At 35.5% G+C, this 27,224-nt stretch overlaps 1 protein-coding gene across 3 annotated transcripts in view; it reads right to left on the reverse strand.

Annotated features, from left to right (window-relative positions):
• UBR3 (ubiquitin protein ligase E3 component n-recognin 3) overlaps window positions 1-27,224 on the reverse strand; it is a 309,463-nt gene that overhangs the window by 204,265 nt on the left and 77,974 nt on the right. For all 3 annotated transcript variants that reach the window (XM_027865976.1, XM_027865977.1, XM_027865975.1), the window contains exon 6: window positions 13,333-13,399. In XM_027865976.1, the coding sequence (XP_027721777.1) occupies window positions 13,333-13,399 (67 nt within the window). The remainder of the gene's footprint in view (window positions 1-13,332; window positions 13,400-27,224) is intronic.

Consider the following 27,224-nt stretch of genomic DNA (forward strand, 5'->3'; position numbering starts at 1 on the left):
ATCACCCTATATCTCACTGTGCAAGCATGGTGGAGATATTTTCAACAATAATTAGTAGGAATTATCTATTTTGGCCATGGATCCTGGAACTATTATCTAAAAGAAGTAACAAAATCCTCCTTACACACACTAAAATTCACCTTAATTACACCTATCTGTACCAATCACAGCTTCCTCTCAAATTTCAATTGACAATTCCTTAAGAAATATCTCTGGCATATGTGTAACTGCATCATAAAAGTTTTAATAAGTTTATCTGATTTTATTAGCTGACCTCTAGAATCTAGCCAAAAAAATTAACATGTGTATTATATGTATGTATGTATGTGTGTATACTTCTGCAGATAGATGAGTCCTATATTACTAAATACCATAGTGACTGAATATCATATGATGAACACCCTGGATTATGAGTACAAGGAGAATCATCAGGGCAAAAGAAGTTCCCCTCCTCTACATTGTAATTTCCAACCTACCAATTACCTAGGCCAAAGGAACATGAAGAGAAAAGTCTTAGCTTAGTTTATTTTTAGAGTTTTATTTGTGGATTTAGGAAGGGATGTGTACATGTACACAGACATACATATACATATATGTGTTTGTGTTATATGCGTGTGCACCTGTGTATATATACATGTGCACGTATATCACAAACATATACCCATGTGTTTGTGTGTATATGTGTGTAAAAATATATATATATACACACACACACACACACACACACACATATACACACTTAGGGAGGGGTGTTTTTTTATTTATTTATGGGTGTGTATGTGTGTGTATGTATGTTTTATTTATATTATATAATATATAATAAATGTATTTATTATTATATATTTTATTTTGTATTATATTTATTTATATTCATTATATGTATTATATATTATATATATTATATATAATACATATTATATTCATTGTATTATATTATATTATATTCATTTATATAAATGTATTAAGTATTACAAAATATCAAAGCCTATTAAATGCATAGCTAAAGAATATAAATTATGTAATATATTATAATTCTTTCTATATTAAGATCATGAATATTTATCTTCCATTTAATGGTTGTAGCTACCTAGCTGAAGTCTAACTTTTTCTAATACCTGCTTCTTTGTCTCAACATCGGAAAACAGAATTTCTCCTAAAAATGAACTAAGCCATTTTTTTGTTTGTCACTATGGACTCCATCCACCTGCTGCTTCATAACAATCAATGGTCCTAACCAAGGATTTCCAGAGTATGACAACCATGAATTTTGAAAGACCCTCTCTTCCATATACTGTAGTAGTAATTAGAATGAGTGTGAAAGGGAGGGAAGATAGAGAAGGAAAACAGAAGTGGAACAGAATATAACACTGCAAATTCCATAATATTTGGGGGGGGAGAATCCTACAAAGTCACCAAATTGTACCTTTTCATTAACAATAGAAAAAAAAATACAAGCCTGAAGAAAAGGGACAAAACTTAACAGTAAAACTTTTTAAAGTTTTGTTATAGAAGTTGAGTTAGAAATGCTTTTTTCTAGTCACCTTCCCTGTTTGCCTTATAAGTTCATTTATTTGTTTAAGTATTACTGTGACAGCTCTCTTAAAAAGGTTCAGGCTAAGAACATAATAATCTAAGCATTGTAAATATGATACACTCTTAATCAATCTTTGTGTATGAAATGTTGACAAGTTCAACTAAAATCAAGGAGGAATAAAGTCAAGCATTGAGGTTTGATATTTGTGTAATACTTCAAGTGGACTAGAGTGTGATTTTTAGCTACCGAAAAAAATATCCTTCCTTATCATTTCATTAGCCCATCAGTTTAAGCAAACTGTAGTAGAGGTAATTATGTATCAACAGTACATCGTACACCTCTTTAGAAAAGTTTCTAATTTTCGGCAATCTAAGAATAAATTTCTAAAATAGTAATCTCCTATCATTTAAATGTTGCTATGCATTGTGATGCATTTATTTAATGCTTACTATATGTCAAGCACAAAGGATACAAAGAAAGGAAAAAACATCATGCATGCTTACAAGATGCTCACATTCTAACGTCAATGTGTAAGTAACTATGGTACATACTTCATATAGAAATGTAAATGGAAGGTAATCTTAAAGGGAGGGAACTGAGAAGGAGGAGGAAAAGGAGAAAGAAGGGGAGGAGTAAGAGGAGACAGCAAACAAGACTGGTAAAAAAAGAAAAAGCCCTCTACAGAAGGTGATATATGAGCTCAGTTTTGAAGGTATCCAGTGAAGGTAGGAGTCAAAGGTAAAGAAGAATATTTATACATAGGAGACAACCAATGCAAGTACATACTGAATTGGGAGATAGAGCATGAGGTACAAAGAACAAGTAAGCCAGTGGAGTTGGATCCTAGAGTTCACGAGGTGGAGTTAGGTATAAGAAAACTGGAAAGAGATGTAGGAAATTTAAGAGGTTATGAAGGACTTTAAATGCCAAAAGGAGGATTTTATATTTAATCCTGGAGGCAACAGGGAAAAACTGGAGTTAATAAGTAGGAGGGTGACATGGTAGCGCCTGTTTTTGGGGAAGATCACTTTGATAGTTGAGTGAAGAATGGACTGGAGTGTGGAGAAACTTGAGGGAGGAAGACCAATTAGAAGGCTATTGCAATAGTCCAGGTGAGTGGTAATGAAGGGTCTCAAATAGGGTATGTGAGTAGAAAGAAGGGAGTGTGTATTATAGATGTTGCAAAGATAAAAATGACAAGATCTGACAACAGACTGCATATGTAGGGTAAATGAAAGTGAAGACTGGAGGATGATAGCACTGTTGTGAACCTGGGTAACCAGAAGGATGATGGTGCCCTTAACAATAAAAAGAAAGCTGAGAAGATGGTCAGGGTTTGGGGAACAAATAATGGACATATTGAGTTTGAAATGCCTATGAGACAATCAATCAAGATGTCTCTAGGGCTAGCTAGATATATAGATTTCAGAAGCATTTGTACTGAGGTGCTAATAAGAAGCTTGATGAGAAAAAGAGTACAAGATAAATCTAAAAGTCGTCATTTTAAAAGAGAAACAAAAATAATATACAGAAGCAATATATTATGGCACAGATTGACAGATTCCATGTCAGAAAGCAACTGGGGAAGCCAGAGCACCTACTATGTGCCAGGCACTGTGCTAAGTACTTTTTACAAATATTGTCTCCACTGATCGTCTCAACAAACTTATGGGTTAGGTCCTACTATTATCCACGTTTTACAGTTGAGGAATCTGAGACAAACAGGTTAAGAGATTCACCCAGGGTCACACAGCTAGTATTTGAGGCCAGATGTGAACTGAGATCTTTTGACTCCAGGACTAGCATGCTATCCACTGTGCCACCAGGATACACCCCAAGTAAATCAAGGAATAAGGGATTTATTATAAATGCGAACCCAAAGGCCAATGTTGTTGTTCTTTAAGCAACTGATTCTTTTTCTGTTGTTGTTGTTGGGCAGTGGGGGTTAAGTGATTTGCCCAGGGCCACATAGCTAGTAAGTGTTATGTGTCTGAGGCAGTATTTGAACTCAGGTCTTCCTGACTCCAGGGCACTGCCCCCCTAAGCAATTGATTCTTACTGTTCACTACCACTTATGTGAGTTTAGTAAAGGGCATATGAATCTGAAGAAAGGTTCATACCTGAACAAAAATGTTTAGAGTAACTTTTTAAAATTAAATAAGATTAGTACTATTGATCTTGGAAATTTTACACTTAAGGGAATACACTACAACCTTTTCTTATTCAAGAAAAGTAATCAAGTTTATAAAACTAGCATAGTCACCAGGGAACATTATAATTAAATTTTTTAAATTTAATTTTATTTACTTTTTGTTACATTTTAAGTTCTGAACCTTCTTCCTCCCTCCTTCCTTCCCTCCCCACACTAGAGAAGGCTATCATACACACACACACACACACACACACACACACACGTAAAACCACACTATGCATACTTCTATTTATCAGTTCTTTCTCAGGAGATGGATAGCATCTTCCTTCATAAGGTCCTTTGTAGTTGGTGTATTTTTAATCGTCAGAATAACTTAGTCATTCACAGATATTCTTCAAACAATATTTGCTGTTACTATATAAAACATTCTCTTGTTTCTGCTCATTTCACTCTATTATTTCATGTAAGTCCTTCCATGTTTTTCTAAAATCAACCTGCTCAGCATTTCTTACAACACAGTAGTATTCCATCACAATCATATACCACAACTTGTTTAGCCATTCTCCAATTGATGGGCATCCCCTCAATTTCCAGTTCTTGGATATCACAGAGAGCTTCTATTAATATTTTAGAACACAGAGGTTCTTTTCCTTTTTCCCTGATCACCTTGGGAAACAAACCTAATAGTGATATTGCTGGGTCGATGGGTAAACACAGTTTTATAACTCTTTGGACATAATTCCAGATTTTTCTCCAAAATGTTTGGATAAGTTCACAGTTCCACCAACAGTGTATTAGTGTCCCAATTTTTCTATATCCTCCCCAACATCTGTCATTTTCCCCTTCTATCATTTTGGCCAATTTGATAGGTGTGAGATATCTCAAAGATGTTTTAATTTTCATTTCTCTAATCAATAATGATGTAGAAAATTTTTTCTTATGACTATAGATAGCTTTGATTTCTTCATTGAAAAACAGCCTGTCTCCTTTTGGTCCCAGGCCACTTCTCCATTCTCCCTTGGCCCTGTGGACCAGGTCCCTGGAATTCTATTACCTCAAAGACTACTTGGCCACGCCTAGAACCCCTCCCATAGTTTTCATGCATATAAAGACCATCTTGTCTCCATTTAGATTCTTATAACCTAGCCACTGCTCAGATTCTTAAAATCTAGCCAGTGCTTACTCATGTTCAAACTCCTTAAGAATCTGCCCAGTATGATGATGTTCTAATAAACCTTGTCTTTGGCTGAAAAAAAAAAAAAACATACACACACACACACACACACACAGTCTGTTCATATTCTTTGACCATTTATCAATTCAGAAATGATTCGTGTTCTTATAAATTTGCTTTTCTCTCTATGTGAGATAAGAGACCTTTATCTAAGAAAATATCTATAAAAATTTTCCCAATTTTCCGCATTCCTATAATCTTGGTTACCTTGGTTTTATTTGCACAAAACCTTTTTAATTTAGCACAATCGAAATTATCCACTTTACATCTCACAATGCTCTCTCTCTCTTGTTTATTCACAAATTCTTTCCCTACCCATAAGTCAGACAGGTAATATGTTCCATGTCCTTCTAATTTACTTGTATCTCCCTTTATGTCTAGTTCATGTATCCATATTGACCTTATCTTGGTAAATGGTGTAAGATATTGTTCTACCCAATTTCTGTCAGACTATATTCCAGTTTTCCCAACAAGTTTTACCAAATAGTGAATTCTTATCCACAAGCTTAGGTACATGTGTCAAACACAAGTTACCATAATCATTTACTACCGTATGTTGTATGCCTACTCTATTCCACTGATGTACCTTTCTATTTCTTAGCCAGTACGAGACCTGATAATACAGTTTAAGACATGGCACTGATAAACCTCCTTCCTTTACCTTTTTTTTCATTAATTCCTTTGATATTCTTTACCTTCTGTTCTTCCAAATAAATTTTGCCATTATTTTTTCTACCTTGATAAAATAATTTTTTGATAGTTTAGTTGGGATGGCATTGATCAAGTAGATTATTTTAGGCAAAACTGCCATTTTCATTATACTGGTTCTGCCCACCCATGAATAATCAATATTTCTCCAGTTATTTAAATCTAATTTTATTTGTATAAAAAGTATTTTTTAATTATTTCATGTGGTTCTTGTATTTGCCTTGGCAGATATGTTTCCAGGTAAGTTACGCTATCTACAGTTATTTTAAATGGGGTATCTTCTACTATCTCTTCTTGTAGTGTTTTGTTGGTGATATATAAAAATTTTGATGGTTTATGTAGATAATCTTGCTACTTTGCTAAAATTATTGTTTCAACTAACTTTTTAGTTGAATCTCTATGATTTTTCAAGTATATTATATTTTCTGCAAAAAGAAATAATTTTGTTACTTCACTGACCATTCTGATTCCTTTGATTACTTTTTCTTCTCTTATTGCTACTGCTAGCATTTCTAATACAATATTAAATAATACTGGTGATAATGGGCATCCTTTTTTCACTCCTGATCTTATCAGGAAGGCTTCCAGCTTTTCCCCATTACAAATAATGCTTGCTGATGGTTTAAAGTAGATGCTTCTTATCATTTTAAGGAAAAATTCACTTATACCTATGCTTTCAAGTGTCATTAATAGGAATGAGTGTTATATTTTCTCAAAAGCTTTTTCTACATCTACCAATATAATCATATGATTTTTTTTACTTTTGTTATTGTTAATTATGGTAATGGTTTTCCTTATGTTAAACTATCCCTGCATTCCTGATATAAATCTCACTTGGTCACAATGTATCACTTTTGTGATATAGTGTAGTCTTTAAGTATTTTTTTTTTTGAGGCAATCAGGATTAAGTGACTCCCCTAGGGTCACATAGCTAGTAAGTGTCTTAGGCTAGATTTGAATTCAGGTCCTCCTGAGTCCAAGGAGGTGCTCTATCCACTAAGCCACCTAGCTGCCTCCTTAGTATTTTATTTAGGATTTTTGCATCCATATTCATTAGTGAAATTGGTCTATAATTTTCTTTCTCTGTTTTTGCTCTTCTAGTTTATTTATCAATATCAGCACTTGTTTCATAAAAAGAACTTGACAGGACTCCATCTTTGCCTATTATCCCAAATGATATGTTTAATACTGGAATTAATTGATCTTTAAATGTTTGGTGGAAATCACTTGTAAATCTGTCTGGTCCAGATGCTTTTTTCTTAAGAAGTTCATTTTTGGCCTGTTTAATTTCTTTTTCTTTTCTTTTAATAATTAATTTATTTATTTTTATTTTTCAGCATTCACTTCCATAAAATTTGAGTTCTAAATTTTCTCCCTCTCCCCAAGACAGCATGCAATCTGGTATAGGCCTACTTAAACATTCATATTAAACATATTTTCACATTAGTCATGATGTAAAAAAGAATTAGAAATAATGTGAGGAACCACAAGAAAGAAGAAACAAAACAAAATAACAAAAGAAAAGGACAGCAAATAGTATGCTTCCATTTGCATTCAGACTCCAAAGTTCTTTCTCTAGATGTGGATAGCATTTTCCATTGTGAGTCTTTTGGAGTTGTCTAAGATCCTTTCATTGTTATGAAGAGATAAGTCTATCAAAGTCAGTCATTGCACAATGTGGCTGCTGCTGTGTATAATGTTCTCCTGGTTTTGTTCATTTTACTCAGTATCAGTTCATATAAGTCTTTCCAGGTTTTTAAACAACATATTATAGGATTATGGTTCTTAATTCACTCTGCTACCCACTTCCATTTTATCGTTTTACAATATCGCTGTTTACTTTGTACACAGTACATTTCACTTTGCATCAGCCTATGCAAGTCTTTCCAGATTTTTCTGAGAGCATCGTACTCATCATTTCTTACAGCACAATAGTATTCTATCAAAATTACAAACCACAACTTGTTCAACTATTCCCCTCATTGATGGGCATCTCCTCAGTTTCTAATTCTTTGCCCCCATAAAAGAGCTGCTGTAAATATTTTTGTACATATAGGTCCTTTTCCTTTTTGTTTTTTATCTTTTTTGGAATATAGACCTAGTAGTGGAATTGCCAGGTCAAAAGGTATGCATTGTTTTATAGCCCTTTGGGCATAGTTCCAAATTGCTCTACAGAATGGTTAAATCCGTTCACAACTCCACCATGAGTGCATTAATGTCTCCTTTTCCCACATCCCCCCCAACATTTGTCATTTACCTTTTCTGTATGCGTATGAGGTAGTACCTCAGAATTATTTAATTTGCATTTCTTCAATCAATAATGATTCAGAGTATTTTTTCATATGGCTATAGGCAGCTTTGATTACTTCATCTGAAAACTGATCATATTTTTTGATTATTTATCAATTGAGGAATGGCTATTATTTTTATAAATTTGACTCAGTTTTCTATATGTTTGAGACATGAGGCCTTTATCAGAGAAACTTTTAGCTGTATTTCCCTCCATCCTAGAAGTCCCCCTCTGTTATTGCTTTGTTACCTATTTCTACCTGTAATTCATTTAGCTTTTCCTTTAAAAATCTGGATGCTACAGCATTTGGTACAGATAGGTTTAATATTGCTATTACTTCATTATCCATGGTACCTTTTATCATAATGTAGTTTTCCCTATTTATCTCTTTTAATTAAATCTATTTTAGCTTTAACTTTCTCTAAGATCATGATTGGTACCTCTGCTTTTTTTAGCATGAGCTGGTGGATAACAAATTCTACTACTTTATTTTTACTCTATGTGTATCTCTCATTTTTAAATATGTTTCTTGTTAACAACATATTGTTGGATTCTGGTTTTTAATCCATTTTGCTATCAGTTTCCATTTTATGGGTAAGTTCATCACATTCACACTCAAAGTTATAATTACTAGCTGTATATTTCCCTCCACTGGATTTTTTCCTCACTTTTTATCCCTCTCTTCCTCTCTTTTCACCCTATACCTCCTCAGACATCTAATTTACTTCAACCACTCCCTCCCTAACCCACACACCTTCTAGGAATCCTTCCCTTATCCTCTCCCCTAACTTTGTTTCTTGATATGCACACCCTTCTAAGAGTCCCACCACCCTCATTCCATCCCTTCATTCTCCTATTTCCTCTGTAAGTTAAGAAGACTTTTATACTCTTCTACATGTACATGTTATTCCCTCTTTCACCCAGTTCTAATGAAAATAATGCTAGCACTATCAGCCCTCCACATCATCCTACCCTCCACTGTAACAGCTCTTCCATTCACACCTTATCTGTATGAGATAATTGTTCCGTTTCACCTCTCTCTACCAAATTTTATTTTTTAGGATCATCCCATCATACTCAGCTCAACTCCAAGTCTTCTAACTATGTATGCTATTTCAAACTACCCTAATTATGATAACATTCTTAAGAGTTACAGATAGCATTTTCCCATTTTAGAACTAAACAGTTTGACCTTATTAAATCCCTTGTAATTGGTCTTTCATGTTTGCCTTTTTACATTTCTCCTGAATCCTATAGGTCAAATTTTTCATTCAGTTGTGATCTTTCCCTCACAAATAACTGAAAGTCTTTTATTGCATTAAATATCCATTTTTTCCATGCTGGACTACACTCAGCTTTGCTGGCTAAGTTGTTCTTGGTTGCAAAACCAGCTCCTTTCCCCTTCAGAATATCATGTTCCATGAACTTCAGTCTTTTAATGTAGAAGCTACTAAATCTTGTGTTATCCTAACTCTAGTTCCATAGTATTTAAATTGTTTCTCTCTAATTGCTTGCTGTATTTTCTCCTTGACCTAGGAGCTTTGAAACTAAGCTATAATGTTCCTATGAGTTTTCATCTTGGGATCTCTTTCTGGTAATGATTGGTAGATTTTTTCAATTTCATTTTACCCTTTGGTTCTAAACTTCAAGGCAATTTTCCTTAATAATTTCTTGAAGTATGGTGTCTAGACTCTTTTTTGATCATAACTTTCAGGTAGTCTCAACAATTCTAATATTGTCTCTCCTCAATCTGTTTTTTAGGTCAGTTGTTTTTCTAATGAGATATTTCACATTCTCTTCTATTTTTTCATTCTTTTGATTTTGTATTATTACTTCTTAGTGTCTTATGAAGTCATTAGCTTCCCCTTGCCCAATTATAATTTTTAAGGAGTTATTTTATTCTGTAAGTTTTTGGACCTCTTTTTCTAACTGGTGGATTTTCTTTTCATAATTTTCTTGATTTTCTTGCATTACTTTTTTTTTTCCTTAACCTCTCTTATTAGGTTTGTGAAGTCATTTTTAAGCTCTTCCAAGAACTCTTTTTGGGCTTGTGACCATTTTACATTTTTCTCTGAAGCAGAAGTAGTAGCTGTTTTGATCGCACTTTTTTCTGAGTTTGAACCCAGATCTTACCTATCATCACAGTGGCTATCTATGGTCAAGTCCTTTCTCTTCTACTTACTCATTTTTTTAAGTGGCTTATTTCTTGGCTATTAACTTTATGTCAGACCCTAGTCCTGAAGTGTATCCCAGGGATAATGTCTCAAACTCCAGATTTTTTTGTGCTGTTGTTTCCTAAGCTCTATGTTGGGGCCTGAAATTGGGTACTCTTCTCCTCCCCTAAGCCATGACCAGGGCCCCCAATCTGTCACATAAATGCCCTTACTCATTGAGGTCCCTCCTCCATCTGCAACCCTCAGTTCACTCCTATACCATGGAACCAAAACCAGGGACTTTGTTCTCCTGCAAGTGAACACAACCAGCAGGGCCTCACCCCTCTGCAATCCCACCCATCAGCGTGTGTTCACTCTGCGTTGCCTATTAGCCACAGCCTGAGAATGCCCATGTCTGGTGAGTGCACCTGGGCTCCATGTCAGCTCCCTTCAGTAGAATGTAAGTTCTTAGTAGTGATTCAAAGCCAAAAATTATGTCAGCACCAGTGGAAGGCTCTGCAACATTGCCCTGGTCAGCTATCTAGCTCCCACACTGTCAATGGGCAAAAGTTTCCAAAGCTGAGGCTACTGTTACGCGGCTGCCCCTGGAGTTTGTTGTATGTTGAATAGGGTTATCTGCCATGAGGTAGACCTGGTCAGTTTCCTCTACCTCTCTGAATTCCTTCATTTGGTGGCAAATGCTTCTCCAAATAAGTGATAATATTGTAACTAGGGAAGAGAAAAATGAGGAAATCTATGCACAAAACTTGAATGTCCAAAAAATCAGGCCAGACCACCACCCTAGGAGCTCAGATCTTTCCTAATGTTCTCCCAAGTTGTCTTAGGCTGGACAACTGCTTTACCTCAACTTTTAATTATTTCTGTCCCTCTAAAGTCCATTCTGAGACATTATTTTAAATTATTTGTGGGTGAATTTGGGAAAGCCAAGTAATTTCCTGTTTTATTCTACATCTTCCTAGAATTCTATATAATTAAATTTTATTTGTTAAAAAATATTTATAGGGGCAGCTAGGTGGCACAGTGGATAGAGCACCAGATCTAGAGTCAGGAGGACCTGAGTTCAAATCCAGCCTCAGACACATAACACTCACTAGCTGTGTGACTCTGGGCAAGTCACTTAACCCCAATTGCCTCACACACACACACACAAAAAGTATTTATAATAACCTATTATAGAGAGACAATTTGCAGCTTTAACTAAAATGAGAATATTTGAGCCTTGGGGTTTGGAAAGTTTTTCCTGATTAAACATAGGATAGTAACAATATAGTAATAATTTCATACATGACATTGTCTTCCACATCTAGGTCTTTGTACAGATAGTATATGAAAATACACTCTTTCCTGACTTTGCCTCTAAGAATCTGTGTGATTTTTTTTACTGGGCTTTTTTTTGTGTACTAATATACCCAGTTATTAGTGTTATGTACTGCTTAAAATTACTTTGTATTATTTTGTGTGTACTCTGTATTGAGTTATCTGTTTAAATGTTATCTCCCTTCAGTAGAATGTAAGTTCTTAGTAGTGATTCAAAGCCAAAAATTATGCTGCTACCTTCAAGAAGCCTAGTTGATATCATTTTCTCAAAAAATGCCAATTATAAAAATTCAACTAGAAATGCTTTTTTAAGTACTCTTCCCAATTTGCCATTAAATTCCTAACTCTAAATAGCTATATTACTTAATATATTATACTTCTCTTCAATTAAAAACAGTCAGGAATAGTTGCAGAATTTATCTTAAAACATAAGAACTGGTAACAGTTTCATAACTGTTTCCATATTTTATTGCCATCTTATTTTCAAACTGTCAAGTCAAATTTTCCTTAAACTAAAGAATACCCTCTGGTCATGTGATAGCATTACAAGGTATCAGTATTGTTTCAGGATACTAGGATACACTGAATATTAAAATACATCAAAAAATTAAAATTAAAAGCTTAAAACATTTTACTACTTCATGAAAGACACTGAATTCAATCCTAAAAATAAATGATTCAGCTGTAAAATGTGTCTTTTTTGGTGATAAACTTTCTCCTCCAAGACTAGTGCAAAAAACAGCATTCTTTCTCATTTCATCATGAATCCAGACTAAAAGTAACACATAAACAAATGCATTTCATCATTTACCTACGAACAGGAATAATATACGACCAAAGTCATACCATGTAGCATAAGACAGCACTTCAAGTATTTCTGAAACATGAAGCAGGACCACTAAGCTGTAAGGAGGTTTTCTAATTGAGAGCCATCTAAAGATTTATTCCAGGCCAGGTGATTCAAAGAATATCCAAAGGAGCTAGATTTAGACTTTCCTCAGATCTGGAAAATTCTAGTATGCTTGAGGGGAGAGGTCCTAATAAATCACTATCTCTTGCTCTATGGGTCTCACAATCTTCCCCAGAAATTCCTAAGATCTGAATTCCTAAAAATGAGAACAAGTCATAATCTAAACCCCTGAGCTAGTCAATGTGAAAGAATAATATTTAGTGTTACTAGTCTACTTTATGACACACTTAATTTCTCTCTTCTCTTCTCTTGTTTTTTGGACATTGAAGTTTTATGCATAGATTTCCTCATTTTTCTCTTCCCTAGTTACAACATTATCACTCATTTGGAGAGGCATTTGCCACCAAATGAAGGAATTCAGAGACGGAGAGGAAACTGACCAGGTCTCCTCATTTTTAAAAGCCAGAGAGAGTTCATTCCAACTGCTACAATGAGTGGCCTTAATTTAGTTCTCCAGTGATAACCAAAAACATGACTGAGCCTAAATTGTAGAAAAAAATGTTTAAAAAGCTTTATACCTATAATTTAGAAATGTTAAGTTGTGATTTACTAATGGCCTTTCAAGAACTTGAAAGGCTTTAGACTTTCCTAAATTAAAAATCAATAATTTTAAACCTCATAAACATTTCATCAAAAATAGTAATTTTCATGCTAAATAAAACATTATGTAAAAATCAAACAGACCAAAGGAAAGCCTTTTTAGGTCAAAAATAGTTATGTGAAGAATATAAATAAATGTTCAATGGTGAATATTTTGTTTGTTGTTTTTACAGATAATTATATATCATTGTGAATTATAAGACTATAAAGCATTCCCCTTATACAACTTAAACTGGTTGGGATTTTTGGCACTAGGTGACGCTACTGACTAAATAGTCTTAGGAGTTTTTACGTAAGACAAAAACAGAATCAACAAACATGAGAACAAAATTAAATCATCGCTTTATAAATACCTTTGACACTGCTGCTTAATTTTACCCTCTTGCGCTTGCCCACACCTTGGCTACCATCCTGGTCCTCCTAGAAAAAAAATTTAGCAGTGAATAAATACTAGCAAGTACATTTTAATTTAACAGATTTTACTTTTCACAATTTCATTGTCAACAAATACTTCGTTAATGCTGTAACTTTTTAATAAATTATTTTTATATAGTTGCTAATCTATTCTGTGCTTCTGAATAGTATTAAGGAAAGAGCAAAAGTCTAAGAAATAAACTATCCTAACCTAGTAAACATAGCAAATGCACTAAGAATTTGGAAGAATGAGAGATATGGAAATGGGAAAAAAAAAACTACCAAAGAGTATGAGAATAGGGTTCTTCTTGGAGAACAAAGACATTAATAGAAAAAAAAAAAAGCTTTGTAAACACATAAAATACTTAAATAAATTCAATTACAAAGTGTTCTTTAAAGAAATAAAGAACAATTTAAATAAGTGGAGGAACATTCAGTGTTCGTGGCTAGGCTGTGCCAATATAACAAAAACAACAATATTTCCAAAGTTAATTTACAGGTTTAATGCTATATCTAAGGCATCCTTTACAGAACCTGATAGAATAATAAATTCACTGGGAGGAGCAAATGATCTCAAATATGAAGGGTAATAATGAAACAAAAGATCTAGAACAGGGTTGAGTAACCTGCAGCATCGAGGCCACATATGGCCTTTTAGATCCTTGGGTATAGCCTTTTGACTGAGTCCAAGTCTTACCAGAACAAATCCTTTTATTACGGGGATTTGTTCTGTGAAGTTTGGATTCAGTCAAAGGGATACACTTGAGGACCTAGAAAGCCACATGTGGCCTCGAGGCCACAGGTTCCCCACCCCTGATCTAGAATATCAAAGGAAATAATGAAAAAAGGTAGGGATGAAGGGAAAATAGCACTTCCAGACCTGAAACAGCAGTCATCAAAAACAGTACTAATTAAAAATAGGAAATAAATAAATGGAACAGATTAGGCAAGAAAAAATAAAAAACAATGGAACTCAGTAACAAAGTATTCAATAAACTGAAAACATAAATTACTTAGGAAAGAACTCTTCATTTGATAAAATTTGCTGGGAAAACTAAAAAGCAGTCTGGAAGAAATTAGGCTTAAACTAACATCTTATGCCATGTACCACAGTAAATTTAAAAACAACGTACGACCTTAATAATAAAGATCATACCTTAAAAAAGTTAGAAGAGAAACAAATCATATACCTTTCACAGCTATGGCAGGAAATGTATTCTTAAACATCAAAGGATAGAAAAAATTACAAAAGATAAAATAATTTTGATTACATGAAACTGAAAAGTTTCTGCACAAAATAAAGCATCTAAAATAGAAAGAGAAGTAGTCAGATGGGAAAAATATTTGTACTATATTTCTCAGATAGGGGTTTGGTATCCAAGATATAGCAACAACTAAACGATACACATAAGACCAAAAGGCATTCCTCAAAAGACAGGTAGTCAAAAGGTATGAACAAATGGTTATCAAAAGAAAAATTGCAAACTACAAACAATAACATGAAAGAATACTCCAAATCACTAATATAGTAATAGGAATGTGTCAAAAACAATCCAAAGTTTTACCTCACAACCAGCAAATTGGCAAAAATTAAAGAAGATAGGACTTTCAAAGATTCTACTCTTAGGCATATGCCCCCAAATGCCATTGATGAGAAGAAACAAAATAACTAAACAAATTGTGGTACATAAATGTAATGACTATCATGCTACAAAAAAATTACAAAAATGATAAATACAGAGAATGGAATGACTACAATAATGTAAATGGAAATACTACAAAGCAATTAAAAGTAAATGTTACAAAATTACCCAAAAAAAAAGGTCCCAAAGAAGGTAACTCTCCACACACTACCGTATGGAAGAGGATGTGGAATACTGCATACATTTTTACACATTTTCAATGTACTGATTAGTTTTGCTGGGAGAGGGGTGGTGTCTGTTCTTCCTCCTTTTCATTTTTCTCCCTTTAAAAAATATTTTGTTTTATGTGATGGCTCTCTGGGAGGTAGGAAGAGAACTACTGGAAGAAATTTAGGTGGCATAAAAATAAAAGATATTAATAAAGTATATTTTTCAGAAAAATAAAGGAAAATGGGACAAGAGGAGAAAAAAAGGGAGGAAAGAAAGAGGGTAGAAGGAGGGAAGTGAGGAAAGGGGACAGAAAAGAAATGAAAAGGAAAGAAGAGAGATGAAAAGAGAAAAGGAGGTAAGGGAAGGAACTCATCGAGCAAGTGGCTGAATGAATAATTGATATAACATTGTGATAAAGTCACAGGGGTCACTATCTTGGAGCAACTTCCAATGACTATCTTCCTGGGTATAGTGTCTCCTACTGTGCTAGCTCCATTATCAGATGTCATAGCCAATCAGAAAGGGTAAAAACCTAAGATCACACTTTGCCCCTTAACAGGGGCATAATCAATGAATATTTATTAAGCACCTACTATATATCAGGCACTGTGCAGGGGATACAAAAGAGGCAAAAGCAATGCCTGACCTCGAGGAAGTCACAATCTAAGACCGCATGCAAACAAATACATACAAAGCAGGTCACATACAAGATAAATAGCAGATAATTAACAGAAGGAAGACCCTAGTATTAAGAGGGGTTGGGAAAGACTTCCAGTAAAAAACAAGATTTTAGCTGGGAACTTAAAGGAAGCGGGGTGGGGGCGGGGGGAGGGGCAGCTAGGTGGTGAAGTAGATAAAGAGTTCTGACCTTGGAGTCAGGAGGACCTGAGTTCAAATCTGGCCTCAGACACTTGACACTTACTAGCTGTGTGACCCTGGGCAAGTTATTCAACCCCAATTGCCTCACCAAAAAGCAAATAAAAAAAATTTTTTTAAAAAAAAGGGAAGCCAAGAAGTCAGTAGGCAGAGGGGAAACGCAGAGCCATCGCCTCCCACGTACTTCTTCCATAAGTAGCTCTTTTTTGCAGAGCCTGAGAAATATTTCGTGGAGCTGTTTCCTGTTTCAGCTGTCCCAGAGCTGCCAAGCTTTTTACAATAGGCTTCCCCAATCTTCAGCCTCATTGGAAAGCTTCCCTCCAAATTCTTCACACCTTGGAAAGGAGTAACATAATATAAACTATTCTTTGTACTTTGTTTATTAACATGTATTAATGCCCTGTTGTCTCAGTTACCAGCCCCTCATGAAACTTCATCAATTGGGGTAGGGTTAGGGGCCCAAATCAAATGATGAGGTCCTAATCAAGTGTGTCTCTCCACCACCACTCTCCCCCACCACCCTGCACACACACATACATGTTTACTGTAAAATCTAAATGACATTCTTAAATTCTGCTGCATTTGACTAAACATACAGTTTTCACCACTTTGCAGCTAACACTCATAAGCAATAGGCTTCCAGCTATATAGTCAGAGTTTACTCTCAATAGGGAACAGCTGATTCTATGGCAGGCTGATTATATCATTTCAGATGGTATAATATAGAGATGGACTAGATAACCTTCCAGCTAATTCTAACTTTAAAAATTCTTAGAACTCACTGAGTAGCTAACCCATATTAACCCAGAACTCTCCTTAATCTCCTTCAAACCTCAGGACAAAAACTACTCATTTAAAACCAAGCATGTTTAGCACTAAAAACATATTTCCCTTAAGAGAGAGCCTCAGACATAGTATAATTTCTAGAACAAAAAAGAAAATTATCCCAGGCTCTCCCAAAATTTTCTCTAATTAAACTTAAAATTATTTTAAGGAGTCCAACAAAGCCTTTCATTCCACCAGAAAAGATGAAGAGGCTTAAATACACAACTACAATGACAGCGGTAACAAATTAGTACAAATGAATTTCAAAGCACAAGTGACTGATTTCTGATCTTTTTTGTTTGTTTGTTTTAATAAAGGAAAGTAAGTAGAGGGAAGGAAGGTATTGATTGAGCCTCCAGTGTTTTTGACAAGAAAACTCCATTTGGGGTCATAAAGTGTTGTAACTCAACAACAAACTTTTCCTAACTTCTCAATACCTCATTCTCCTTAAATCCCATTATCTATTCCTTCATTCCACCTTAGCCACATATCGGGATGCTCATGGCCTAGATTTCACATTATCCACAAGTGTTACACTGCCTTAAAACAAAAACTCTGATACAGTCTGCTGAATCATAACTTCCTATCATTCTGTTTTCTCAGTATCTCCCACTTACTCTCCACCCTCATCATAACCTCCATTTAGCTACCCATTCTCCTTCTCAAGACCTTACATATATTCTAACTTTACTTTCCTCCTTTTCCAGTCTTGACATTATGAATAACCAGTTCAACTCTACACCACCACCTACTCTTGAATCTTTGCCCCTACGTCCAATTGATAATCATGCTTTGGCAAACATCAAACCTAGATTACTTCTGCCATTTGCCGCCTCCTACTCAGCTGCTGTTGCATGAAGCTGGATGAAATCACATAATTGTGTTGATTGGATACACTACAGATTTGTGTTATTCAGCTTCAACTGGGCCTTGACTGGTAAAGAAAGGCAGTCCTTTTAGTCCTCCCTAATTAATTTCAGATGTCACTTGTCATATATCCTATGCCAAATTTCCTTTTCCATCTTCAAGCCTCTTACACTTCCCTTCCCTCTTCTCTTAACTGAGGATGTCCATCTTACTTTATTGAGAAAAGTGAGACCACTCACCATGCACTCCTTTTCTCCCATTCATTTCTTTTCAAAACCCATTGATATCATCTCCTGCCCTTTCTTCCTCTCCTTGAGCCTCTGCCAAAGATGTGGCTCTTCTCCTTGCAAAGGTCAACCTTCCTTATGTCTGTTTGATCCTTTCTCCTAGCAAAATGCAGCTTTAGTTAGTTCCTCTCTTTCTCATCTTTGAAGATATTAAAGTGTATTATCTCAGGCAACGTATGTCACCTGTGGGACCTGAACCCAAGTCGTCTTGGCAGTCAGCTTTCTCTTCACTGTACCATGATGACTTTCAGTACTTATTATCCACTGTATATATAGAGTCTGATTCTCAGATTTTATAAATAAGGACTCTTAAGGATCCCAACTACATAAAAGAGTTGCCCAAGATCATAGAGTTAATAAAGGGGTTAAGCCAGGACTTGATTTTGCATCTTCTAACTTTGCTTTAGTGTTCCCTCTATTATACCATGAGACAGAAGGGGGAGATGGTGGCACAATGGATGTCAGACTTGACATGGAGATGTACACAATATGATTCTCTAATGCCTACCCAAATCATCCAACCTTCTTCCAATAGAGGAAACAGAGTAAAGTGAATAAAGTGCTGGACTTAAGATGATATGGGCTTAAGTTTTGGCTCTGAAACGTACTAGCTGTATGACTCTAGGTAAGTCATTTAACCTTTCTGAGCTTCAGTTCCTTTATCTGTTGAATATGAATAAGTACTTGTAGTACAATACTTGACAGGCTGATCTGAGACTCAAGTCAGATGCTATATGTAAATTACTTTGTAAATCTTGAATTATATAAATCACAGACATACACAGAATATTAATTCTTTTATCCAGTCCATCTCTATAATTTTATTGATGAGAAAATTGAGGCCCAGAAAGTGAGGGATCCTAAAAACAAAACACCAAATAAGTGACAGAATTTGATTTCAGATCTTTGTGACTCCACATTCAGCATTTTTTCCATGGTACCATGCTGACTCCCTCATTGTTCCTGGATATTATATACAAAATATGAAAATGTTTCTCCTTAATAGAATTAAACTGCAGTTCATTTGTCTGGTCTTTTCATCCCTTTAAAAAGCGTGAAGTCATTTTTCTTGATTCAATTGGAAGGGACAATAGCTTTAGCCAGAAGATTTGTCATATCCCTAACAGCCCTTAAACGGGTCAATCTAAGGCAGCCCAGGCTGCTAGCAGCTTTGAAGAGTATGACCTCCTTTGAAGCAGAGCCATTTGCTCTGTAGGAGACAATGCATTCAGCAGGGAACAGAACAATCTTCAGACAGACACAGCAGAGATGATGAGGTAGGAAGCAGCTTCAAGAAGACCGACCTCTGGCAACAGAAGAGATTCAAGTAAGAAACAGTCCCATCAGATTGGAACTGATCAGCGAAGAGGAGCTGATCTAGTGAGCCCAAGGGAAAGGCCTGCCAAAGGAGAAGCAGTATGAAGACCCTGAGGCCTTGAAATTCTGGACGCATGAGTTTCCTTGGTCACCTATATGTTTCACTACCATTGTACTCTGCTCCCACTTTCCTAGGGAAGCTCTGTGTATATGTGAAGAGCTTTATAGAAATATTTTGTAACTAGTGTTTTACCATGCCAACTTAGTAAAGATACCCTTGCCTTGAGCTTATTTTGTATAATGGCTGACTATGCTAATAGAGAGTCCATCAGTGCTGATTTGTGAGCTACAATGTTACAAGTGCAGACTCACAGAGGACCCTAGATGACTGGTACAGTACTGGATACAACATGTACATACATAAGTATGATACAGTATTGTATTAGGAGACAAAGGTTTTTATGTGGGCTTTTTTATAATCCCAAGACTTAAAAAAATACAACTTCATACTGTATCAGATGTTGTGGTCTCCATCTTTTACATAAAAGACTGGCATCAAAAGTATTTGTGTTTAGAAAACAATTACATTATACAGGAGTAGTTTTCCAAATTTGCCATATGCTTCCTGAATCTATAGGATGATGGGAAATTAATTCTTCAGAAAGCTATTTATGTTATTTAGTATGTCATTTTATGCCAAATCACTGTTTTCTTCCTTCTGCATCATAGAATGTTTCCCTCAAGCATCATCTAATTCTCATTATCACTCACTCCACACATTCCGTAAGTTACTATATCTTAGTGTTTGGACTTCTACAATATCTCTGTCATGTATCTCTTCACTCATACAGTCACCATCTTGGTTTAGGACCTCATCACCTCTCCCCTGGACTATTTACAATGGTCTTTTAACTGGTCTCCTTGCCTCAAGTCTCACAATTCCAAACTATCCTCAACATAGCTGCCAAATTGATTTTTCTAAACCTCTGGTTTGAACATACAAACTCACCTCTGGAATCAAATGTAAATTCTATTTGGTATACAAACCTCTTCACAACTTGACTTCAACTTTCTACCTTATTACATACTGCTACCCTCCATGTACTAGCCTTCATACTACTCCTATACACAATATTCCATCTTCTTTTATTTGCTTTCTGTCGAGAAAAATACTTTTTACATTGGAAAGGGGAAAAGAAAATTAGTTAATAAGGAACTGATATCCAAAATAACTAAGGGGAAAGTAAAATACTCCCTAGTTATCATTTATGCATTCAAGCCACCAACCCCTGAATCATCAGTTACAAAAAGACCTGGGAAATAAGATTGCTGAGGTACTGTCAGTGATATTTTTATTCACTGCAGTAAGCAGTTACAAACCCCTGCTATGTGGAAGGCCTGTAATAGATGCTAGACATATAACAAGCAAAAAAGAACATCCTAAACTCTCAAGGAGGAAGTATCATCTATATGAGAGACATAATTTAAAATTATAACAGCACTATCAACTATGAGGAATAAAGAAGGCTTTCTTGTAGGAAGAGGACCCTGAATTAAATCCTGAAGTAAACTGACAGTTCTAAGAAGGAAAAGTGAAGACACAGCACATTCATTAGACTGTTCAAAGGAATGGAGATAGAAGACACAAGGTGAAATTCAGGGAATAGAAAACAGGACAGTTCAACTGTAATTTTGCATGAGTATGGAGGAGTTACATGAAATAATCCTAGACAGCTGGCTAGAACTAGACTGGAGTGCTGATTTTATCCTGAAGACAATAGAGTCAATAGAGTCAGTAACATTTCTTAAACGCCTATAATGTGTCAGGCACTGTGTTAACCTCTAGGGATACAAAGATACAAAGGTTCACAGGAGGTAAAACAGTCAATTTTGATCACATAAAGTTAAAAAGGTTTTGCGCAAACAAAACCAATGCAGCTAAAGTTAGAAGAGACACACAAAACTGGGGAGGAGGCAAGCTGCGGGAAAAATCTCTGCAGCAAGTTTCTCTGATAAAGACTTCATTTCTAAGACAAACAGGGAACTGAGTCAAATTTATAACAACCATTCCCCAACTAATAATGACTCAAATGATATGATAAGTGATTTTCTAAGGAAGAAATCCACATTATGAATAGCCATATTAAAAAAATCATCTATATCACTAATAATTAGGGAAATACAAATTAAAACAAGTCTTAGATACCAACTCATACTCATTAGATCAGCTAAAATTACCCAAAAAAGTAAAATGACAAATGCTGGAAGCGCTATAGGAAAACAGGTTCTTTAATATATATTATTGGTAGAGCTGTGAACTGGTCCCACCATTCTGGAAAGCAATTTGGAACAATACTTCAAAACTTATTAAATTGTGTTATACCCTTCAACCCAGCCATACCACTACTAGAGGAAAAAGGCCCATATGTCCTTCATAACCTGGCTCCCCACTACTTTTCCCGTCTGTTTACACTTTACAACAGCTACATACTTGGCAATACAATGACACTAGCCTCCTTGGTGATCTTTGAACATGATACCCCATATCCCAACTCTGGCTATTTTCACTGACTATCCCATAAGCCTGGAATACTCTCCCTCCTCATCTCTGCCTCCTGGTTTTGCTCAAGTCTCAGCCAAAATCCCACCTTCTACAAGAAACCTTTTGTGATTTCACTTAAAAGAGTGCCTTCCCTTTGTCAATTATCTCCAGTTTATCCTGTACATATCTTGTTTGTAAATAATTGTTTGCATGTTGTCTCCCTCATTAGATTGTAAGCTCCCTAATATGTCTTTTTCCTTTCTTTGCATTCCCCAGAACACAGTACAGTGCCTGACACATAAGTGTTTACTGACTAATTTGTCTATAATGTGACCTGTTATATTAGTTTGTGTATCAAGTTGGAGTTTGTTATAGCATAATTGAGATATTAGTCTAAACCTAATTTCTATCAGACTGCATTCCAGTTTTTCTAACAGTTTTTTTTTTCTTATCAAATGTGAGAATCCTTACCCCAGTAACTGGGGGTTTTGGATTTCTCAAACATTAAGCTATTACTTTCATTTGTTACTATTCTGTAGTGTACTTTGAGAGCTAGTATCCCCCTTCCTTCTCAGCTAACTTTTAAAACTATTTCCATTTGAGATTTTTTAATTTTTATTTTTCCAAATGAATTTTTAAATTATTTTTTTCTAGTTCTATAAAATAACTCTGGGGTAGTTTGGTTGGCATGGCACTAAATCTGCACATTAATGTAGTTAATATTGTCATTTACATTATATTAGTATGCCCCTCCCAAATAAGCAATTAATATCTCTCAAGTTGTTGGTCTTCCTTTACTTCTGTTAAGTAATGTTTTGAAATTGTATTCATATTATTCTTGTGTCTTTGACAGTGGATTGCAAAATATTTTATATGTTTTATTTTGAATGGAATTTCTCCTTAAGTTTTCTTGTTGAGTTTTGTTTGTAATATACAGAACAATTAATGAGTTGTTGCCATCTTAGACTAAAGTCATTGATTCAATTAATCTTTATTTGAATTTCTAGTATTAAAGTAGACCTATTGTTTTACTTCTATTAGCTCCTGGATTTTTATGGGCTTTATTTGGTGATTTGTATGTTAAGGAAGGTTTTATGTAATTATAAACAGTTCTTATATATCTGCTGAATCATATTTTTTTAAAACTCTAACACCAGTCCCTCATTTCTCCTCTTCTGTTGGTCAGACTTAACTGTATGGTCTTGAAAGTAATAAAGGTAACACTTTTGAAAATGGATTAATGTAGACTTGTCAAAAATTTGAACTGTCCTTTGATAGAGTAAATTATTAAGTTGAATTCTAAATATCTTTTTAAAAATTCTAAGCCTCTCATTCATAAAGAACACAGGAAGTTAACCATGGGGCACCAAAGAAATAAGAAAGAGAGAGTAGCAAGCAAAAAGAGGTAGAAAACCGTCTGGAGAAAAGAGAGAAGAATGGCACTCAATTTGAGATATCCCTTTTTATCTCTGTCTCCTCATCTCTTATCATTCAAATGCCTTCTGCCACTATCTCCTCTTTCACTCTTTTCACATAATTAGGTGGCTCTTCTCCTTGCCAAGGCTTACTCCTCTAAATGTAGAAGCAATCCTATTTCATCCCATGTTGTCCAGGAACTTGTCCCCTCTATCATCTCCATTCTCATTTATCTCCAATCTTTCCTTATCTACTGACTGCTTCCCTATTGTCTACAAACACACTCAGGTATTTGAGGCAGTTAAGTGGTACAGTAAATAGATGTTGGGCCTGGACTCAAGAAGAACCGAGTTCAAATCCAACTTCAGATACTTACTAGCTAGTGATTGGGTAAGTCACTTATCCTTTGTCTGCCACAATTTCCTCATCTGTAAATTGTGGATAAAAACAGCACCTACATCCCAGGATAGTTATTAAATAAAATGAGATAATACGGTGGTACAGTGGCTAGAATGCCAGGCCTGGAGTCAGGAAGACAAGTTCAAATCCAGTCTTAGACACTTACTAGCTGTGTGACCCTCGGTAACTCACTTAACCTGTTTGCCTCAGTTTCCTCATCTGTAAAATGAGCTGGAGAAGAAAATGGCAAACCATTCCAATATCTTTGCCAAGAATACCCCAAATGGGGTCACAAAGAATCCCCACAAATGAACAACAATAAATAGCCCAGTGCCTGTCACATAGTAGATGCTTTACAAATGTTTATTCTCACTTCCTTCTCCCTACTCCCAATATCTTTACATCCTCAAAAAACCCTCACCTAATCCATCCATCTCTGCCAGCTATCATCCCATCTCTCATTTTTCAGGCCAAACTCCTTAAAAAAACAGTTCACAACAGGTGTCTCCACCTCCTTCTTCTCATTCTCTTCATAACTCTCCGCACTTGGGCTTCCAACTTCTTCATTCAATTTAAACTGCTCTCTCCAAAGTTATCGATGTTTCCCAAATCTACCTTTCCTCAATTCTTATCCTTCTGGACTTCTCTGTTGCCTCTGACACTGTTAATCACCCTCTCCTCTCCTTGATGCTCTCTTCTCTCTAGGTTTTCATGATACTACTCTCTCCTGGTTCTTCTCCTCCCTATTTGACTGCTACTTCACAGTATCCTTTACTGGATTTCATCCAGATCACACCTGCTAATGGTGGCACAGGGCGCAAGCCTGCCCTGGGTCCTCTTCTTGCCACCTTCCAAATTATTTCATTTGGTGGCCTCATCAGATCACATGTATTCACTTATCATCTCTGTGCGGATGATTCTCAGATCTATTTATCTAGCTTTAACCTCTCTCTTAACTTCCAGAATTCTATCTCCAACTACCTATGAGACATCTTGAACTAGCTGTTCTATAAACATCTTAAATTCAACATGTCCAAAACTGAATTCATTGTCTTTCCTCCCAAACTCTTCCCTCCTCTCTCTCTCTTTCTCTACCCCCCCATACCAAATCTGTTGCCAAGGCCTGTCAATTTTATCTTTGTAGCTTCTCTCAAATATGTTTCCTTCCTTCCTCTGATACTGCCCCCAGACCAAATTATTTCATGCCTGGACAACTGCAATAGCCTGTTTCTCCCTATCTCAAGTCTCTCCCCACTGCAGTCTATCCTCCACTCACTTGTCAAAATAATCTTCTTAAAGCACAGGTCTGACCTTGTCATCTCCTACTCCATAAACCCCAGCAGCTTCCTATCACCTCCTAGATTAAATATCAAATCCTACTTGGCCTTCAGAGTTCTTCATAACCTGGCCCAGTCTTCTTACATCTTACTCTCCAAATGCTCTGAGATCCAGTGACAACGGCTTCCTTGAAGTTCCTTGCAGGAGATACTCCATTTTCTAACTGGAGACATTTTTACTGGCTATTCCTCCATGACTCTCCCTCCTTACTGCCTGCCTTCCTTCAAGTTCTAGATAAAATTTACAAGAAGGACAAGTGCCTTGAAATTACCCTGCACATGTCTCAAATGCAAAAAGTTTTTGCATACTATCTCCTCCATTAGACTGTGAGCTCCTTGAGGACAGGGACTGTCATTTTCATTGTACTCCCAGGACTTAACATAGTGTCAGATACATAGCAGATATTTAATAAATGGTTGACTGACTGAATGAAGTGATGAAAATGTAAAAGAGAGAGGAAAACAATGAGTGATGAGAGAAAAAAGTAAAGTAGGCAGGAGCAGACCATCTGGCTGGCAAACCACAAGACAGAAGATGAAAGGGTTGAGGAGCAAGTATGGAAGGTGAAGAGATCTAGAAATCAAGCTGAGGAGGACCAAAGGGGTCATCATCTAGTCCAACCCAAACACTTTTACAAATAGGGAAATTTAGGTTACAAGAGGCTAAGTGATTTGCCTAAGGTCAAAGAGCAGTCATTAATGTGATTGGAACCCAGTTCCTCCAACTCCACAGTGAGTGTGAGTGCAGTAACAGAAGGAGAGACAGAGCAGAAGGGAAAGAGATTTAGGCATAAGAATCACCAAAGTAACGTGCCAAACTAGAGAAGAAAATTAAATGTTGAAAGTAAGCAAGAGCTGTTCACATTATGTAGTCTTTAACAATTCAATAAACATTAAGTGCTTACTAAATACAAGGCATTGTGTATGAACCTCACAACTACCTTTGAGAGTTAAGTAGTACAAATATTATTATTCTCATTTTATAAATAAGGAAATTGAGAGGAGGTGAAGATATTAAGTGGTAGAGACCGGGTCTTCTAACTTCAAGTCCAATCCTCTTTCCACTCTACAAAGCTGCCTCTCAAAAATTATACACTGTATAATTGAGACTTTTTTTTTTTGGTGAGGCAATTGGGGTTAAGTGACTTGCCCAGTAGTCACACAGCTAGTGAATGTTATGGGTCTAAGGCCCGATTGGAATTCAGGTCCTCTTGACTCCAGGGCTGGTGCTCTATCCACTGCACCACCTAGATGCTCCATAGTTGAGACATTTTTATAGATATCCATTAACACTAAATGTAATAAAGCAGATGTAATAGACTAGGAAGTTTAAGAGAGATGAATTAAACTAAACTATTTTACTGGTTCAGGTTTTACTTTTTTATTTTATTCTTCTATTACTCAAGACATACGATGTTCAAAACACACTTTTTAATCCTAAAAATAATATTCATTTGAAAGTATGTGATGACAAATAGAGGACTTATTCTCTGGTTCTACTATCTGCAGTTTCAAAAAATTGTTGAGCACTGTGACAACTGAGAAGTCAATTTTGTTGGCAGTAAATACTACAAACCCAAAGCCCTTTGCAACTAATTTCATTAATATCATATAGTTTATTAAAATATTTTTTCTACCTACAACATAATATTTGAGGATTTCACTATTCTCTGAGATCCACAGAATTCAAAATTAAGGAGTAAGATCTTCTGGTAGCAATTTTCAATTATCTAACTCAAAAAGGCAAGAGCAATAGGTTATTCACAAATAACTTTTCCATAAAAGTAATCTAAAGAAAAAATTTATCCAATTTTAGGATTCACTATATTGTCAGTTATTATGTTACTGTCTTATAACCAATTTACTCTCCAAATTACGTCCAGATTGCATTATCTGAACACACACTCTTGGGTTATGGATTAACTTTGAGGGTAAGGAAGATTTACAATACAGGAGGAAGCCACTTCAAATTTTTTTAACAAGTTGCCACAGATTATCTATACAGGGCTGAAACAAACAAATAACAACAACAACAAATTTCATCAGGAAAATGAAGACTCGGTAATACTGTTAATAATGTGACATCGGTTCAGGAAACTAAATGCAAAAAGA

This window comes from Vombatus ursinus, unplaced genomic scaffold, assembly GCF_900497805.2.
Source record: "Vombatus ursinus unplaced genomic scaffold, bare-nosed wombat genome assembly UNPS02014779.1, whole genome shotgun sequence".
Classification (NCBI taxonomy): domain Eukaryota; kingdom Metazoa; phylum Chordata; class Mammalia; order Diprotodontia; family Vombatidae; genus Vombatus; species Vombatus ursinus.